The 19,497-nt window shown below is 37.1% G+C and overlaps 1 protein-coding gene across 1 annotated transcript; it reads left to right on the top strand.

Annotated features, from left to right (window-relative positions):
* The first annotated feature begins 5,390 nt into the window (after positions 1-5,390).
* Positions 5,391-6,261, top strand: LOC140180599 (uncharacterized). Its single transcript, XM_072221846.1, has 2 exons — positions 5,391-5,567; positions 5,668-6,261. The coding sequence occupies exons 1-2, from the start codon at positions 5,391-5,393 to the stop codon at positions 6,259-6,261; spliced, it is 771 nt and encodes a 256-aa protein (XP_072077947.1).
* Positions 6,262-19,497: the final 13,236 nt, after the last annotated feature.

Raw genomic sequence — 19,497 nt, forward strand, 5'->3', positions numbered from 1 at the left:
GTAGTTTAGTTTATGAATTCTCGTGTTAGATTCAATTTTCCTTTTTAATGCAATTTGAGGTATTTCATATTTATTGCTCCTTTCTTCGTTTGTTATTATTGATGTTTTCAATTGGTTGTTTGGATTTAATATTCCTTGCTAGTTTTCTATATTTTTATGTTATGCCTCCCAAGTGTTTGATGCATGTCTATCCTTAGCGCAGGTATTGAGCTCATTTGTCGGTTTCAACCCGCACCTGACGCAATCCGACTCACAAGTCAAATAAGGCATTCCAGCGGCATAACTTCTGCAAGTTTTTACTTCTTGCAGGCGCTGATTCTCCAGCTAAAGTATGCCAAACATGACATCTACAAGTACTTGCAGGTGCTGATTCTCCAACTGAAGCATGTGACAGTTTCTCCTGGAAGCCATTCCATATACACGGGCATCCCCACACAATCATTCACATATAAAGCCCACGGCTTAACATTTTCATATTGGCACCATAACTATTTACTTTCCATCACCCTTTCATGACCTTTTAATCATTTCATAAACAAACGTGTCGTGTTCTCTTTTTTCTTTCTTTCTCTTTCTTAACAAACCGAACTCATATCATAGCTTAAAACAAAATCTCTTCTCAAAAGATTAGACTTAAAATATTACACTTTTCTTAATAAATTGAATTGGAAACAAGACTTTTTCCGTAATAAATCGAAATCAAAAAATATTCATAAATCAGATTTTCTTTTAAATAACGCCTTAAGCAAAGTCTTAGAGTTTTATAAAAATTTTGGCAGCATTTTCTCTAAAATTTAGACTATGCCACCCTTCTAGTGTCCCAACCAAACAATCTCTCAATCATTCCGAATATCAAATCCTTTTCAATAATCAAACCATTTTTAAATATGAAATAATTCTCAATAATCAAATTGTTTCCTTTGAAACTATGCCACGTTCTATTTCAATAAAATTTGGCTCCCTTTCAAACCTTTTGCTCTTGAATCAAACCAATAATTACTAATGAATCAAACCAATATTTTCTCAAACTCTTTTCAACGATTTCAAACCCAAGTCACTCTGTAATATAAATGTATAACTCAAATTTTGAATATAAAATCCTTTTCTCAGTATGAGTAAGTTTGCAAACTAGGTCTTTTCCAACATAGAATTATTTCTCAAAATAAGCCTATAAATCAGATTTTTCAAAACAATATCACTTTTTCATACGTTTTTATAAGAATTCGGACAGAACCTCCTCTTAAAATTTGTCTTCACCACCCTTACGGGCTCCCTCACTTTTATAATTTCTCAAATCAACAACCCAACCAAGACATTAACATAACCAGAGTTTCTAGCATCAATCACAGCCTCAATTCGGACTCAATTTGTAAAACTCAATTCATATTTCCAATTCAACAAGCGAAACCAAATCTATCACCATTCACAACCACCGTACAACCAGCAGCAACTACAATAATATCCTTATTAATAACAAAATCACAATTAACAAATACACAAATAGCTAATCTAATCACCCAATCTTTTACAACACCATCAAACAAACCAAATATTAACTTCAGCATATTCAAACATACCCATTATCACCAACAATTTCCAACTTCATCAAAAGTCATATAAAGCATTTGTAAATTATTTGCAATTACTTAATAAGCTTTTTGGCATTCTTAAATTAAAGACTCTTAATTTTAAAATGAATCCCATACGTCAGTTAGTCGAACCAACGCGTTACAAAAAGCCCCTTACCCTCGGCCCGAAAACAACGACATCAACTCCGACTATGTTCCGCAGCGGTATCAACCACAAGGGCACCAGCTGACAACAGTAACTCAACACTGACATAAAATCATTGCGCAAAAATCAATAATCTATAATAGAACAATGACAAATAGAGGTTTTCAAAGCAAAAGATTTATCGTACCAAGAAAGAAACCAGGAACGGAGCAGCCACAACACCAGCAACAAACTCTGGTGGCATAAACACTGCTCCCGGCGGCCATGCACAGCGGCAATAACCGCGGCAACAGTAGCAGCGGAGCCCCAATCGCATTTTCTCTCTCTTCTGCGAGCTATCTCTCTCTCCTTGAGCTCCTCAGCAGCGGCGGTGATGGGGGTTCAGTGGCTCCCTCCGGTGACAGTCCAAGCCACTACGACGACGAAGGAGGCTTTGACGACAGCACACGATGCCTCCTCCAACGCGATACTCCCTTCCTCCTGCGCATCTCTCTCTCTTCGCGGTGGCTCGTCGACTGACAGCGGCAACGTGAAGCAACTCGACGACGTCTTCTTTCTTCTCGCGAGCTTTCTCCCTCATTGCGACGGCATGGCGACTTGGCGGCAAGGCAGCGCAACTCTGGATGTAGCAGCTCCCTCCTCTCTTCTCCCTCACTTCCTCAGCACTCCCTCTCTTCTCTCCTTCTCCTGTTTCTGTTTCTGTTCCTCCTTTATTTTTCTTTCTTTTTGTTGGCTAAAGCTCTGTGATGTGTGTATGTAAGGAAAGGGTGTGGTGGTGGGTGAGTGGCGGTGAGACAGTGGGGTAAAAGGGTTAGGGTTTATGTTTTGGGGATTTAGGATTTTGTGCATGAAATTGAAAATTTTGGGTAGTTTAGTAATTTTAAAAAAATTAGGATAATAAAGTAATTAAAAACTAATTTTAATCTAATACTAATATTTATAAAAATAGTATTTAATTATCAACTTACAAGTTTATTTTTAAATAAATACTCTAACTCAATAATTTGAGATAATTAAGTTAATGTTCTTTAAAATTACAAAATAAAGTTAAAACTTTAATTACTCAAATTAAAGCATATAAAATCGTTTTTGTTTTACGATTATTAAAGATTTTAAAATTAATAATAAGAAAGTACTCAAATAATATAAAAACTTCTGAAAGTATATTCTCGAATAAATAAAATAAATAATTAGATAATAATATTTAATTTCTGAATATTTAGAGTCTTACATCTAACATGAAGTTGTGTTATGGAAGTGAGAAGCCTATTCTAATTAGTTAGAATAACTGAGACATGACAGAAGATATTGATTCTAGAAAGACCATTTTAGGTTTTTTAATTAACTTTGTTCGTGGAGCTGTATTTTACCAATATAGATAACAAAAATCTGTTGAACCTAATATAAATGAAACCTAATAAAATTACATAAAATTTATAATAATATTCAAAATTAAATTTTATATATAATATAATCTGCGTATTCAAAAATGTCATGACTACACCAAATGTTAATATTATATCATAATGTATAAGGACGTGGATTTAACTTAGCTTATACTATTGAGTACAATCAAATTTTTTAAATTTTATAAAAATATTTACTATACTTATGAAAATTCATGTAAATGGATGCTGGTTTTTTTTTCTCATCATGCTTAAATTTTCAGCAAAAATAACCATTCCTAATTTTTCATCATAGCATGAAAGCTCCATCTTCTTCACAAAAAGTAAGTATATAAATTTTTTAATTGAAGATTTTATTCGACAAGTAGTACAACAAATGTTGATAAAATGCCACGTACTTATACACTAATAATGATTCTACTCCATTTTTAAGTTTGTTGGTAGGTCTTTTTCTTTCTGTCCACCATGTTAAATTAAATATGGTTAGCATTTAGTAGTCCTATTTCAAAGCAGTTAGGCTTTGCTTATTTAATGTCCGCAAGGTTAGGCAAGCAAAAAATAAAACCAAATGTATGTATATGAACTGAGGATGAATAAATTCATTTCATATTCGATAGTATATAATTTAAAAACTTCGGAATAATTTACTTAAAAAGGCAACTTTTCTTAAACATAAACCAAAAGGATAGATTAAGATTTATAACTTGTCATATCTATTCCCTAAAAAATTAATATATTAAAGAAGTATATAAATAATTATGTATCTAATATGTCTATTATAAAAGAGCTTTGGAGAAATAAACAAAATAAGGATTAGATACTAAATATTCAGTTATAAAAATTTTGATAGGATATGATAAATTATCTCTCTTATAAACTTAATCTCGTAGGAGTAAATATAAAGACGATTTTATATAAAGATAAGAATCAATTTCTTCCTTGAGATTTCACAGTATAATTAATTTAATGCATGAATTTTAAAACTAATCATAACGTGTAAACTGACTTTAACAGTTTATTGCCCCGAGTTATGCTATACAAAATCATCTTTACAATAAACTGATAGAGTAATACCAGCTTTTCTTTATTTTTGTGTTGCATTTGAATTAATATTAGTCAACTTTTCAATTTCTTTTTACTAAAAGTGGTGACCATCACATAACATTACTCTACTCGTTATATGTTGCTAAGAATAATGTAAACTCAGTTGAGGAGTTAGTCAATAACTCTATTTCCCATTCTGTTACTTAGAGATTAGGAAGTTAGTTACATACACTTTGAGTACTGCTTAACGAACTATAAGGCCGTGCTTTACTTATTTACTATCTCAAGATGTAAGGTGTATTCATACTATTGGTTATGGATCCAACCTCCGGATCCCACACACGGTACGGCCCCGAGTCCAGTTGCCCGGGTCCAGCCCATTTCACCTTTTTAAAAAGTCCAAATCGGTCCTCTGCAATCTCTAACCAATATTCAAAATTCAAATACCTCCCTTAATTATCTTGGCTAAACAAGATAAGATAAGATAATCACCATCACCTATATAAAGGGGAGCCCTAGGCCCCCAGGTACGTCATTCACTCTACATGCCTTATACCTCTCAGATCCAACATGACTTGAGCGTCGGAGTATCTTTGTAGGTACCACCCCCATTGCTCCAGTAAGACAATTCGACCACCGTTCCGACCTGCAAGTTCTCGATCCATCTCTCAACCCGTACCAGAGACTTCCAGTATATTGGCGCCGTCTGTGAGAACTAGCGGCGTCGCGACGGAATGGCGGATATCCCCGAAGAGCAAACCCCAAGCCCTCGCAACTCACACACACAAATCCCAACTCCGGAACGTCGGGAGACCATCCCTCCCACCCACAGAAGAGTAACGAGCACTATTCGTCAGTCAACCCCTCTCCAGCAACATTCGAAGGGGGACAGTCAGCAACAACCTAAAACCCAACCCCCCCGACGACATAGGAGAAAAGGCGATTCAAATAATTCAAGACCTCTGCCTCCGGATGCAAAAGCTCGAGGGCCGAGTGGCGACCAAAGAATGGTACCACACGGAACACGAAAGATATGCGACCTCCAAAACCCGATCCCGCCACGAGGCCAAGCACAACAGGTCGCCCGAACGGCGACGCAGCCAAAAACATGACCGTAGCGTTTCCCGAGACCCAGAGCACCGACACGGAGAGGACGACCGGCGACATCACCGGAAAGCCAAACGCACAAAAAGCGAACACGTGATAATGGGAACCACCCCGTTCACCGACAAAATCCTAAGAGCCAAGCTTCCAAAGGGCTTCGACAAGCCCACAAACATGAAGTACCACGGAACCAAAGATCCCCAGGAACACCTAACGGCCGTCGAGGCTAGGATGAACCTGGAAGGAGCCACCGACGCGGTCCAATACAGGGCTTTTCCGGTAACCTTGGCTGGACCTGCGATCAAGTGGTTCAACGCCCTCCCTCACGGGTGGGTCCATAGCCAACTTTCACGATATATCGAGAAATTTTATGGCCCAGTTCACCACCAGAATCACCAAAGCAAAGCACCCCATCAGCTTGCTTAGAGTCACCCAAAGGCAGGACAAATCTACAAGGAAATACCTAGACAGGTTCAACGACGAGTGCCTAATGGTCGAAGGACTCACGGATTCAATCACGAGTCTCTGTCTGTCTAACGGTCTTATGAACAAGGACTTCCGAAGACACCTCACCACAAAACCATTATGGACCATGCATGAGATCCAAAGTGTAGCAAGGGAGTATATAAACGACGTAGAAGTGAGCCAAGTCGTAACCACCAACAAACGGCAGCACGACAACACGGCCCCACGGCATCATCTCCCGCCAAGGAAAACTCAGAAAGAACACCCTAAGCCGGCAAACACCAACCGACCACCCAGGGTTAGAAAATTCTCAAACTACACCCCCCTGCTAGCCCCCATTACTGAAATCTACCACCAGATAGCCGAGCGGTGCATCCTTCTGAAGACTCGACAGCTAAAAGAGCGAACGGGCGGCAACAAGAGCCTGTACTGCGACTACCACCGAGTATATGGCAATAGAACACAAGACTATTTCGACTTAAATGATGTCCTCGAACAAGCCATCTGAGACGGCAACCTCACCAAGTTCGCCAAAATTATTAGGGAACCAAGACAGGCAGAAAAAGACAGATCACCAGAACACGAAAGGTGCAACCCCAAGATGCAACGACCAACACCCATCGAGAATCCAGATATGGATCCCACTATAATCGTAAACATCGTCATAGGAAAAGACGCGCTGGAGAAGTCAAAATCAGCATTAAAAAAGGACCTCAAGATCCTGGCCGTTAGGAACCAAGCTCTGACCTCTACAGCCGTAGAGAAGATCAAGTTCTCCCCCGAGGATTGCCAGCACGACACCTCGGCAGAGGACGCCCCGTTCGTCATCTCCGCCAAAGTCGGGACAGGGCTTGTAAAAAGGATACTAGTCGACACTGGAGTGATGACTACGCATCATGTTGTATTTGTCTATGCTTTTTCATATCAAAGATTAATAAATGAAGCTTAATTATGGAATGTTTTGTGCTTAAGTTGTATATTGCTTTGATTTCTTTGAATTGATTAACTTTGTAGAAAATGGTGGAAAAAGAAGCAAAAAGCATAAAAAAAGCAAACAAAGCTGGTGTGCCAATGGGCGTGCCTGGGTGTGGCACTGCAAACCATTTATACTGGCATGTCTATGGGTGTGCCTGGGCGTGGCACGCCAGGCTTGAATTCTAGAGAAGTGATCTTTGTCCAGCATTATGGGCGTGTCCACTGGTGTACGTGAAGGCGTGGCACACCAAAACCTCTATACTGGCATGTCCACGGGCGTGCCTAGGCATGGCACGCCAGGCCAACTTCCCAGAGAGTGAAATTTCATCCTGGAAGTGCACTATGGGCGTGTACGAAGGCGTGGCATGCTGAGTCACATGCCAGCCTGACCTCTTCTCCTTCAAAGACCATAACATAAGCTATAAAACTTCAAATGAGGTGATTTTAGTTCCATTAGAAAGTAGACATCCAGAGCTTTTCAACCATATATAACACTTTATAGTGGACACTGGATTTAAGGAAGAAATTTACCCCGAAATCACAAGGAGCACAACATATCCCTGTAGAGATACCAGCCTGACCTCTTCATTTTCAAAGGAATATAACTTGAGATGTAGAGGTCTAAATGATGTGAATTTAATGGCGTTGGAAAGCCTACATCCAGAGCTTTCCAACGATATATAATACTCAATAGTGGACGTTAACTCTGGAGGTGAAAAAGACCATTCTTTCAGCATCACAAAAGTGGCGTGTGCTATGGCGTGCCAATGGGGATGGCACGCCAACCCTGCAAGACCGGGCATGTGATTTGGCATGTGATTTCGCGTGGTATGCCAACCATGCAAGCTGGGCGTGTGGGGGGGGGGGGGCATGCCAGTGGGCGTGGCACGCTGGGCTAACTTTCCAGAGGAGAAATTCCTACATCTGGGCGTGTGAACTGGCATGCGCGAAGAAGTGGCACGCCGAGGTATTTGACGGACTAACCTCGTACCTTTAAATGAGCATAACTTGAGCTACAGAGGACCAAATGAGGTGATTCTAGTGGTGTTAGAAAGATGACATCCAGAGCTTTCCAACAATGTATAATACATTATAATAGACATTCATTTTAGGGCCCGAACAACTCCATTCTTTCAGCGCTGCAAAGTGGGTCACACTCCAGTGAGAAATTTCTATTGGGCGTGGCACTTGAACCACACGCCAACTTCTCCTTGTAGCCTCCAACCTTCAATCAAGCCCACTCCAACTCTTATTCAAGCCACAATTGTCAATCAATTAAGGCCACAAGAAGCATCTAGAATAGTTAATTTTCATTTCATTGTAATTTCTTTCAATTTCATTTGAGTTTGTAATTTAGGAGAGTCTATATAAAGGCCTTAGTTTCATAGAAGAGGGGAGCTATCAATTAAGGGGTACACTCCTGAAAGGGTCTTCAGACCCTCTCACTCACAATTCTCTTCCTCCATTTTTCTTACTTTGTAAATATTTTAGTTATGAATTACTAACTCTTTCCATTGGGAAAGAGAGCTCTATTATTTTTCAATGAATTAATTTATTTTTATTCTTCTTCTTCTTCTCTTAATCTCTCTTTGATTTACTTGAAAGATTTTCGTTCTTCATTTAAGCATTCAATTATCTTGGAAAATAGATTGAATGTACATGAATTCTATGTGAACCTTCGGAAAGGAATCATAAAATGATGCTTGAAAATCCTTCTCACACTTGAGTAGATTTGGATTTTGGGATTGGATATGGTGACATTAAATCTACCCACTATTTGGATCTATGAGAATGTGTAGTATAATCAGGGACTATTCTTCATCTCTTCTCATGAGCAATTAGATCAAGGAATTGGCAATTGTTCAAGGTTAGAGAGATTGACTTACCAAGGGATTGGGATTCAATCAGTCATGATTGTCAAGAGACCAATGAGTTGCATTATTGAAGATGAGATGAAAGCAATTATTCCGGAGAACTCAATATCTCTTTATCCCAATATTCATTTTATCTTTAGTTCTTATATTTACTTTATGGTCATTTACTTTCCAACACTTTACTTTCTTGTACTTTACATTTATGCCATTTACTTTCTTGCACTTTATTGCTTTTCTTTAATTTCATCTCATTTACATTTCTTGTTGCTCATCACCCAATTATGCTTGTCTAACTAGACTAATCAATCAACTATTACTTGCTTAATCCGTTAATCTCTGTGGGATTCGACCTCACTCTTTGTGAATTTTTACTTGATGACAATTTGGTATACTTGCCGAAGGAATTCTGTAGAGGTACAAAATTCCGTGATCAGGTTTATGACGCCGTTGCCGAAGATTATTGTGGTTAACAAACTACCGGTGGTTAATTACCTAGATTAGACATTTTTTTGTATTTTTGTCATTTAATTTCTTTTAATTTTCTCTTGCTAGTAAGGTGATTGTGTTATTGCCTCACTAAGAATTCCATATTTGTGATGCAAGGAGTTTTAATTTCTCTTGGTGATTGTGTTTAATACAAAGTATCTTCAAGTAAGAATGGAGTTTACCTCATCCTTTGGTGATTGTATTTCATGTGATATTGCCCACCACCACAAAATGATTCAAGTCATTATCCTAATGGTGGCTGGGATTATCACCAAGGAATGATACAGTATGAGCAATCATATTGTTATGACAACTACCGAAATTGTGGCTGGGGAAGGGATTTTAATGCTGCATACCCCATTCATCAAGAACCATTGATGAGCGGATATTTTATACGCTTTTTGGCTTAGTTTTCATATAGTTTTTAATAGGTTTTATTTAGTTTTTATTAAGTTGTTACATGTTTTAGTGTTAAATTCACATTTTTGGATTCCACTTTGAGTTGGTGTGTTTTTGTACCAATTCAGGTATTTTTTGGCTGAATTTGAGGTGTTGGAGCAGAAGTCTGATTCAGAGACAGAGAAAGTACTGCAGATGTTGTCCAGATCTGACCTCCCTGCACTCGGAAGAGATTTTCTAGAGCTGCAGAAGTTCAAATGATATGTTCTCAATGGCTATTGAAAGCTGACTTCCAGAACTTTCCAGCAATGTATAACAGTCCATATGTTGTTTCGGATTAGAAGGCCCAAAATTGGCGTTCAACGTCAGCATCCTGCCCTTTTCTGGCGTCCAGCGCCCAAGGAAGCAGAGCCCAATGTCCAAACGCCCAGAGATGACTCCCTAGATGGCGTTCCACATCCAGAAGACCTCATAGCACGTGGATCTCATCAAGCTCAGCCCAAACACTTACCAAGTGGGCCCTAGAAGTGGATTTTAGCACTAAAAAGACTGTTGTACCCTTACTAGTCGTTAACTTAGTATTTAAGGGATTTTATTCATGTCATTCAAAGAACTTACATCACTTTTCTTATTATACATGTTTATCATTGTGTTTTTACCTCAGTATAAGTTTCTAAACCTCCTAGGTTGAAGGGAGGAGCCCTGCTGAGTCCTATGAATTTATAAAAGTACTATTGTTTCTTTTTCAATCTGTGTCTGATCTATCTCTAAGATGTATATTCCGATCTTTATCGTGGTGAGCAGGATGATCTGACGAATCAGCTCTGTTCATCACATTAAGATAAACGCACCTGACAAACACCCGCGTCTACTTGGGTTCGCATGAATACCTAGAAGAAAAGCATGAGCCAACTGCTATGTTTATACATCTCTCAGACGGTTAATCCACGACTTCGTTGGGGACTTCTCGAGACACTAGTTCAGCCAATCTCAGGGGAGATTAGGATCTCCGTAGTATAGGCTAGGATTCAAGAAGCATCGTTCTCTGATCCGGAAGATTCAACCTTGTCTGTGGCATTTTGAGTAGGATCGCCAATAGAATGACTTGCTAGAGCTTCACCCTTCATTGGATTAAATGACCAAGGGTCCTGGCGTTCATTCTGTAGCAGAGGAGATCGACCATGGGCAATGGCTTTGATCACCTACAGCCTGCCATAGAAGAAGATCATTCACAAGCAAAGAAGACAGTAGTACCAGAGTTAGTTCAGAAAGATAAAGCAACTCCGACTCTCAACTCAATTCCCATCATATAATTCCTATTATTTTATCCAAGCATTTATAACATATAATCATTCAACATACAATCAACAACCTTCTGATTCCACCTGATTAAGACCTGCAAGACAACCATAGCTTACTTCAAGCCACAATCCTCGTGGGATTGACCCTGACTCGCTCAGGTATTACTTGGACGACCCAGTGCTCTTGCTAGTACTGCTGCTGTACGAAAGTGTGGGGTTTGCGTACACGCGCAACCAAGTTTTTGGCGCCGTTGCGGAGGATTGTTGAGTTTGGACAAACTGAAGGATTGCTTTGCTCTCTAGATCAAGTATTTTATTTCTTGATCATTTTTAATTGAGTTTTTATTTTATTTGAATCCTTTCTTTTTATCTTCTTCTTCTCTGATTTTCGAAAATCATTAAAACCTTTTCAAAAATATTTTCCTTTTCTTTGTTCAATTTTTGTTGTTGGATTGAGTCTTTTATTCTTTTATCTTTATTTTCTTTTTCTTCTACTTTTCGAAAATTTCAAAAAGCTTTTCAAAAATATTTTTTGTTTTTGTAGTTCAATTGGTTAGAGCATTGGCTTATGTTCTTGGTTAAATCTTGTGTCAAGTTTCTAAGTTTGGTGTTTCCTTTTTATTTTTATTTTTTTCTTTATATTTTTCAAAAAAAATTAGTTTTAGTTTTCTAAAAATTTTGAGTTTTGTGTTCTTTTCATGTTCTTGAGTTCTTAGGCTGCGTTTGTTTTTAAGGACGGGACATTGAGACAGGGACATGAAGACACAAACTTGTGTTTGACAGATGAGACATGGACAGAGACATTGTGTCCAGGGACACTGAATTAGTGTATTTTGTATTCATCCTAACAGGAAGGACACAGAGACACTAACAAAGGACACAAATTATTTTTTATTTTTTCTTTCATTATTTTTGTTAATTTTTTATAATTATATTTTTCTTCTCAAATTTTTTGAATGAAAAAAATGATAATAAATTAGATTTTCATAATTTGTTTTAGTTTATCACCAAACAGGATACGAAAACATAAAATTTTGTGTCTCTGTTTTTTGTGTCTTCAGTGTCTTGTCTTGTCCTTTTTTCAGAAACAAACGCAACCTTAGAGTCTTCTTCTTTGTGTTCTTGTTAACATTCAAAAGGTTCTTGTGTTTTATTTGTGTCTTGATCTTAAAATTTTTAAGTTTAGTGTCCCATTGTGTTTTCCCTCCAAATTTTTGAAACTTGGGTACACTAGATCCAAAAATTTTAAGTTTGGTGTCTTTTACTTGTTTTTTCCTCTCTTCATTAATTTCAAAAATAAAAAATATCTTTTCTAACTTATTTTCAACCACAATTTTCGAAAATCATAAATAAAATTCAGATTTCAATTTTAAATTTTTATCTTATCATATCTTAGTTGTCAAGTTTCCAAAAATTAAATCTTTTCAAATTTAAAAATCATATCTTTTTCAAAAAAATCTATCTTTTTCAAAATCATATCATATTTTTTTCAAAATTCAAAAATCTTATCTTATCTTTTTCAAATTTCAAACTTTAAAAATAAATCTTTTTCAAATCAAATTTTAAAATCTTATCTTTTTAAAATATTTTTCAACTCTTTTTAATTTCTTATCTTATCTTTTCTAATCTTTAATTTTAAAATCATATCTTTTTCAAAATCTTTTTAATTTCTTATCCTATCTTTTTCGAATTTTGAATTTCAATTTCAAATCTTTTCTTATCTTATCTTCTATTTTATTTTTTTAAATTAAAAATCTTTTATTAATTAATATCTTATCTTCTCTCTCTTATTTTTCAAAACCTCCTAACTAACTCTTCTCTTGCTTAATTTTTGAAAATATCTCCCTCTTTCTCTCTCTTCCTTTTTTTAAAACTACCTAACTAATTGTCTTCTTCTTCTCTATTCTATATTTTCGAATTTTAATTATAAAACTTTAAATTATTTTTAATTAATTAATTGTAATTTTGGTTTAATTAAATAAATAAAATAAAAACAAAAATATTTTAATTCTTATCCACCTCTTTTACTTCTATCTCTTCTTCTACTCACTACAAGAAAACCAGGATTTTGCTACGCTTTTAAAGCGTGGCGAAAAGTTGAAAAAAGCGTAGCGATAGCTTTTTGCCACGTTTTTTGAGCTATCGGCACGCTTTTGAAAGGGTCACAACTGCTAGCGTGCCGGTTGCTCTATCGCCACGCTTTTGATGACCTATGGCCACGCTTTTTCTGTCGCCACACTTTTTATCTATTGCCACGCTTTTAAGCGTGGCCATATGTGAAAGATATCGGTACGCTTTTAAAGTGTGCCAATAGCTGAAGATACGGCTACGCTTTTAAAGTGTGCCAACAGCGAGAGATATCGCTACGCTTTTAAAGCGTGCCAGTAGCAAAAGATATGGCTACGCTTTTAAAGCGTGCCAATAGCAAGAAATATGGCTACGCTTTTAAAGCGTAGTTGTTGATGACTGTTGTACAATATGGCTACGCTTTTAAAGCGTAGCTATAACTTTGTTCAGGTTCTATTGTTCTTTTTCTAATCTTTGTAATAAAATCTTATAAAATTCATAGATAATTGTAAAATTTATACAATGACCATTAATTTTAAATCAACTAATCCAATCTTTATAAACTTGTCACCAAATATAGTGTGATTGATCACATGACATGCTCTAACAAAATACCAAAAATCAAAATCATTACAACAACTATTACATTATCTACTTCCTTTACATATTATTACATAAGAGAAAAAATTTTAGAATCAGTAGGAAGTTACAAAAGAGACCACTAGTTTTTACTGAAACAAAAAAACACTACTAGTACCCAAGCTAACGAAGATTCTAAGCAAGCTACCATCCTTGAATTACATATTACTAATCCAGGAGCCATCATTTCAATCCACCTGGATCATATACCAAACACAATTCCATGCAGCTCTTGAGAAAACAGGAGCCATCAATTCAATCCACCTGAAGAAAATAGATAATCTTCCTTCAAGTCTAGGAAAGTAAAGAGAAAGCCAATTGAATTACTTATTACCGAAACTTTACCTGGTACAAGGAGGAGCAGTGCTGCTTAAATCACAACCTCCAATTTTGTATGTCCTTTTGCAAGTACAACAACCAAAAGTATGTAAGAACATGATTGTGAGTATATACATCTTCAAAAGCTTTTCGTTAAGCTATGCTTTTCTTCTATTTAATTTTCTCTATTTACACTAGAATAGTTATGTATAACTTATTTCAATTAACTCTAGAATTCGTTCATATCTTCTCACTTACTGCACTCAAGAGTAGTTCTCTCTCCACAAATCATATCTTAGGGAGAATAATACACAAATGTATGAAGCTGCCAATACTTACTTTAATTTTAAATTTAAGAAAATGAAAGACATGTACTTACAGTGAGAACTGGACCAATTGTCAAGTCCTCTAGCTTTTTTCTCTCAGCAAGACCTTTCAATTTGGATACCAATGAAGTCAAAACCCAGTTCTAAGCACAGTAAGTAACTGAAAAATCTCCAGAGCTGGTTGTGAAATCTCCACAGCAAGACCTTTCAGAAAGTTGTGGATCAAGTGCTGGTTGTGAAATCTCCAGCCCTTCACTTTTAATGATAGATATATAACTGAAATCATTTGAGAATCATTAAGATTTTGTAACATTATAGGAGTGCCCATTTAAAAAAAAAATAAAACAGAAGTAATCTCCACCAATTTTGTTTTTAATTAAACAATTTAAGAGCATCAAACTATATTTTTTCTAATTTTCAGAAATCAGAGATGGTTTTCAACATTCTTATCTGGGTGGAACTCTTAAACTCCAAGGTCCTCATCCCAAAGGAAAATGTCCTCATCCTAAAACAAAAATCTGGGTGTAAGAAAACATAATACACATCTAAGACAATAAATAACAATTCCTAAAATAGAATCCACAAATTAGGTGGCTAAATTTTCTAAACTGCATTCACTAGGCCTTGTGAACCTTTTCCACATATGCCTGCAACCAAAAGCACAGGAATTGTAAGACAATTTAGAAAGGCTAATTGTAAGCAATTACTCATTTTTCATCAATTCTGGGACAACCCAACTTTGACAAGAGAGAATATCTAAAAGCACAATAGCAGATGTAGATTAAGAAACTAACACAAATATCCATAGCAGAACACAATATTAACTAAAAGGCTACACTTTCATCAAAGATTATAGTCAAATTTAAGGGCAGAATTAATTGGGTTGCAACAAGCTGATGGAACTCTTAAACTCCAAGTTTCTAGTCATGTTTACCTCCTTCTGATAAAGTATAAGCAAGTCAGGCATACTATAAAGAAATAAAAAGTAACTAAGACTATTATATCATGATACATGTTTCATGCCATTGAAGTGTCAATTAAAAAGATTATGTAAGCTATATCAATAACTTCAAACACAAACAATAAAGAATAAAAATGCATCTATAAGGAGAGGACAAACTTTTAAAAGATATTTATCCAAATGCTCCCATATCAGTATATGGTGGTGATCTTGCCCAACTCAAACAGAGCAGGGTATCTCCAAAATGATTTCAATTTTAATTCTGGACACTTGCCTAAGTATCTTTGCCTCGTATATGAGCACATTTATTAAAGAGCTTAATTTTAATGTCCTGTAAAAATTTTATATTATCATATTCACTCAGTTATTCATGACTGACTGAAACTTACAACTTGTCTCCGCTGATGATGCTTCTTCCTTACGGCAGGAATATCCCATAGAGGTCGCGTTTCAAAGCTGGAAGTACTGGACACTATACCAGCAGGTAATGCCTCACTTCCCCTAGGCCTGCACTAATTCTACTAAACAGGATAAACAAATATAAGCACCAAAGTTTTGAACATCTAGAATAATAGAACAATGAATATGACTCGTCTAGGAAAAAAAAACAATTAATCAGTAAAATATTATGTATAACTTAGTGGATTAAGAATGAAGGCACGGTAAGAGAATGAACCTTGCTGTGTTCTGTTTAGACCAACTAGACAAAACTTCCTCACTTTCAACTTAATATAAGGCTACATAAACAGCTCAACTAGTCATATTATAAAGCCAAATCAAAGATTAATACTAAAGCGAACAAAATAGTACAAATTGAAGTAATCATGAACTAACCGTGCACCTTAGAGAGAGGTCAAAATCCGACAGCATTATATGACCATCTTCCCTCACCAACACGTTCTCGGGTTTAAGGTCTCTGTAGATGATCCCAAGCAAAAGTAAATACTCTAAAGCAAGGAGAACTTCTGCCACATAAAACCTGCATTCAAAGATTCATCAACTTATAAATAGAGTGATCATTAAAGATATAACTAGAAACCAATACACCAGCAAAATTAATCTATTTGTCATAAGTTGGATACATGTTTCATAATGAGAAATTAACATATCAAGCAAGCTGTCAGAGAAGCCAATTAATTGGTATATGAGTTCATCATTTTTTATCAATTGTCAACAAAAAGAATTTGTTTGTACTATTATCCATTCATGTATTGCCACAATAACATGATCTGGAAACTGTAAAACTTTCACGAAAAGCAACAATCGATTAAAACTGAACTCTAATGGAATCAGAATGTAACAATTCTGAGAAAACAGAAAGCATAGAGATAGAGTAATCAACTAACCATAAAGGCAATAAGTAAAATAAAGAGGAACATATCCATGAGTTTTTCCAACAATAAGGCCATAAGAAAACAAATCAACTTGGTTAGTTATAAAACTAGCAAACCATGTTTCGCTACAAATAGGGACTGGAGTGATTAGAGGTACATCAAAAACCCCAACTGTGGAACAATTGAGTTCATAAATCTAATACAGAATCAGCTAATATCGGGTTTGCTAGTGACTTATCAACACTAGTACCACACTCACTAATTTCAGTATAGGTGAAACTTTGTTTAGCTTCCCAGTATAGGCCCATGAACATGATTCCGAGATGGTCTTAAAGGAGGCCGCGTAGGACGGGGAGTCCCGGATGTAGAAGGAGGATCATGCTGCTGTGCAACAGAAACTGAATTCTGAACCTCTGATAAAGACTCTACTACTCCATTTGCAGGTGACTCCATGAAGAAATTATGAACACAAGCTTGAAATTGAAATTTCAACTCAGCTCAGTGAATTAATCAATATCTGATCATCCAAAAAGCCCTTTAATTACAAAATCTCCTGCACACCATTAAAATGTAAATCAATGATTATGCTGATTGAAATAACAGACATTATTAATATGCAAACACGGAATAAAATTTGAACAAGTAAAAAACAAAAAGAAAGCATGGCATAATCTTCAAGAATAACACATTCAGTGGAAAAATCACTCCAAATGGAACTTTACATCATAAAGCACAATCAACTCAACAACTTCATCAAGCAGAAAGAAAAACTCAAAGGGGTTCCAGAGACAGTAAAAGGTTCAAGCTTTTTTTACATGTTTCCCAAGAACCCACTCATCATTCAGAACCAACAACACTTATATGAACAAAAACACAACTTTATCAGACAAATGTGAGAATATGATATTGCATTGAAATTTTTGACGCCCAGAAAATTCCAAAAAGGTGGAAGAGAAACGAGTAGAGAGACGGTGATGAAGAGGGAAACCAGCGCGGTGTCACCGCCGTCATCCCGGCGAGAAAACGCGCCGGAAAAAATTCACGCCAAGACCATCGGCTGCATGTCTGGCATTTTCCACCTCATCTCCCGCTCCAACAGTCGCCGCCAACGCCGCTTCCTCACTTTCGGTCCATTTCACATTCTCCTGTAAAACACCAAAATCCATTTCATTCTTCGCTAAATTTTTGATCGTTCACATAACTAATCGTTTCTTTTTATTTTTTAATTCACCTCATTATCAGGTAACAAGAAGAATCCTAAGAATAATTCTTCTTCCGCCGTTTCCTCTATCGCCGCCGGAGAAATATCAAAAGAGGAGAAGACTTCCGAAGTTGCCGCCAGCCGGAAATCGATATCGCCGTGCGAGGTGCCGAGAAGCCCGACGTTACCCGCGGAGATTCGCCAGTCTCGTGCGACAAAGCCTCAATCGCCGACCGCGGAGAGTCGCTTGCCGGCTTTGGTGGCGAGGTTGATGGGACTGGACGAAGCACCGGAACCTGTGCCGGCGGAATCGGTGGTGGAGAAAAGATGACAGCTTCTCGGATCGCTACAACGGTGTGATGAGGACTTGAAGGCGCTGAAGAAGATTATCGAGGCGGTTCAGTTGACGGATCCACTGCCATGGTGGGAGTTCCGGAAGAGAGAGTGACGGCGGAGGCATTGCGAGGGTTGGGGTTCTTCGTGGAGGGCTGCAGTTCTTCGAAGCTTTTAGGGTTCTGGGTTCTTTGAAGGAGAAAGGGGGTTCTTTAATTTCATATATTGTTATTTAAAGAGAATTATTTATGTAATAATGGGTCAATTGCTAACTTCTGGTTCTGGGTTCTTTGAAGAGAAAAAGGGGGTTCTTTCATTTCGAATAATGTAGGAGAGAACGCAGCATTTTGATTTATAAAGGAACGCAACGTTTTATGTTTGGAAGGACCTTTTGGATACGCTTTTGAAGCGATGCCAAAAGAGTTGTAGGAAATGGCCACGCTTTTAAAATGTCACTAAAACAAAACTTTGTCGCCACACTTTAAAAGCGTGCCTGTTTCTCTCTATGGCTACGTTTTTTAAGCGTGGCAAAAAAAGCGTGGCCAAATCTCGAATCAATTGCCACCCTCATAAAAGCGTGGCCATAGACTCTTTTTGCCACACTTTTAAAGCGTAGCAAGAAAAAAGTGCGGCCATAGGCCTTTTTTCTTGTAGTGACTCCTTCTATCTTCTTCCTTCTTCATCATCTTCTACCTTTCTTAATCATGAACCCAAGTGGGAATGAAGAGTTTAAGAGAACTCTGGGATCTTATACAACTCCCACTACTAACTTCTATGGAAGAAGTATTAGCATACCTCAAATCAAAGCTAGTAGCTTTGAATTAAACCCTCAACTTATTACTCTGCTGTAGCAGAACTACCAGTATTCTGGGTTTCCTCAGGAAGAACCTACAGAATTCCTTGCATATTTCTTAGAAATGCTGACACAGTACATAGTGAGGGAGTAGACTAAGAGGTCTACAGGTTACTACTCTTTCCTTTTGCCTTAAAGGATCAAGCAAAAAGGTGGTTGGACAACCAGCCTAAAGATAGTTTAAAAACTTGGAAACAGTTAGTGGACAAGTTTTTAAATCATTACTTTTCACCTAGAAAGATGACCCAGCTGAGGCTGGATATCCAAAGCTTCAAACAAGGAGACAGTGAATCTCTTTATAATGCTTGGGGAAGGTATAAGAGGATGCTAAAGAAATGTCCCATTGAAATATTTTCAGAATGGGTACAGTTAGACTTCTTCTACTATGGGCTTTTAGACATGGCTAGAATGTCCTTGGACCACTCTGCTGGTGGTTCCATACACATGAGAAAGACCATAGGAGAAGCTCAAGAGCTTATCGAGACAGTTGCTACTAATCAGCATCTGTACTCATTTCTTGAGACCTCTACAAAAGGAAAGGTTAAGGCAGTAGCTGCTAAACCTAACCCTCCAGAGTAGGATGACCCATTGACTCAGCAATTGCACACCTTTGTCCAGCAAATGCTGGAACTGCAAGAGGCTCTGTGAAAAACTCAAGTTTCTAATAGGAATATAGA

Source organism: Arachis hypogaea, chromosome 17, assembly GCF_003086295.3.
Source record: "Arachis hypogaea cultivar Tifrunner chromosome 17, arahy.Tifrunner.gnm2.J5K5, whole genome shotgun sequence".
Taxonomy (NCBI): Eukaryota; Viridiplantae; Streptophyta; class Magnoliopsida; order Fabales; family Fabaceae; genus Arachis; species Arachis hypogaea.

Coding starts and splice junctions, on each gene's coding strand:
- LOC140180599 (XM_072221846.1), top strand. CDS start 5,391: ATGGGAACCACCCCGTTCACCGACAAAATCCTAAGAGCCAAGCTTCCA. Junction 5,568..5,667: donor TCCAATACAGGGCTTTTCCG/GTAACCTTGGCT, acceptor TTTATGGCCCAG/TTCACCACCAGAATCACCAA.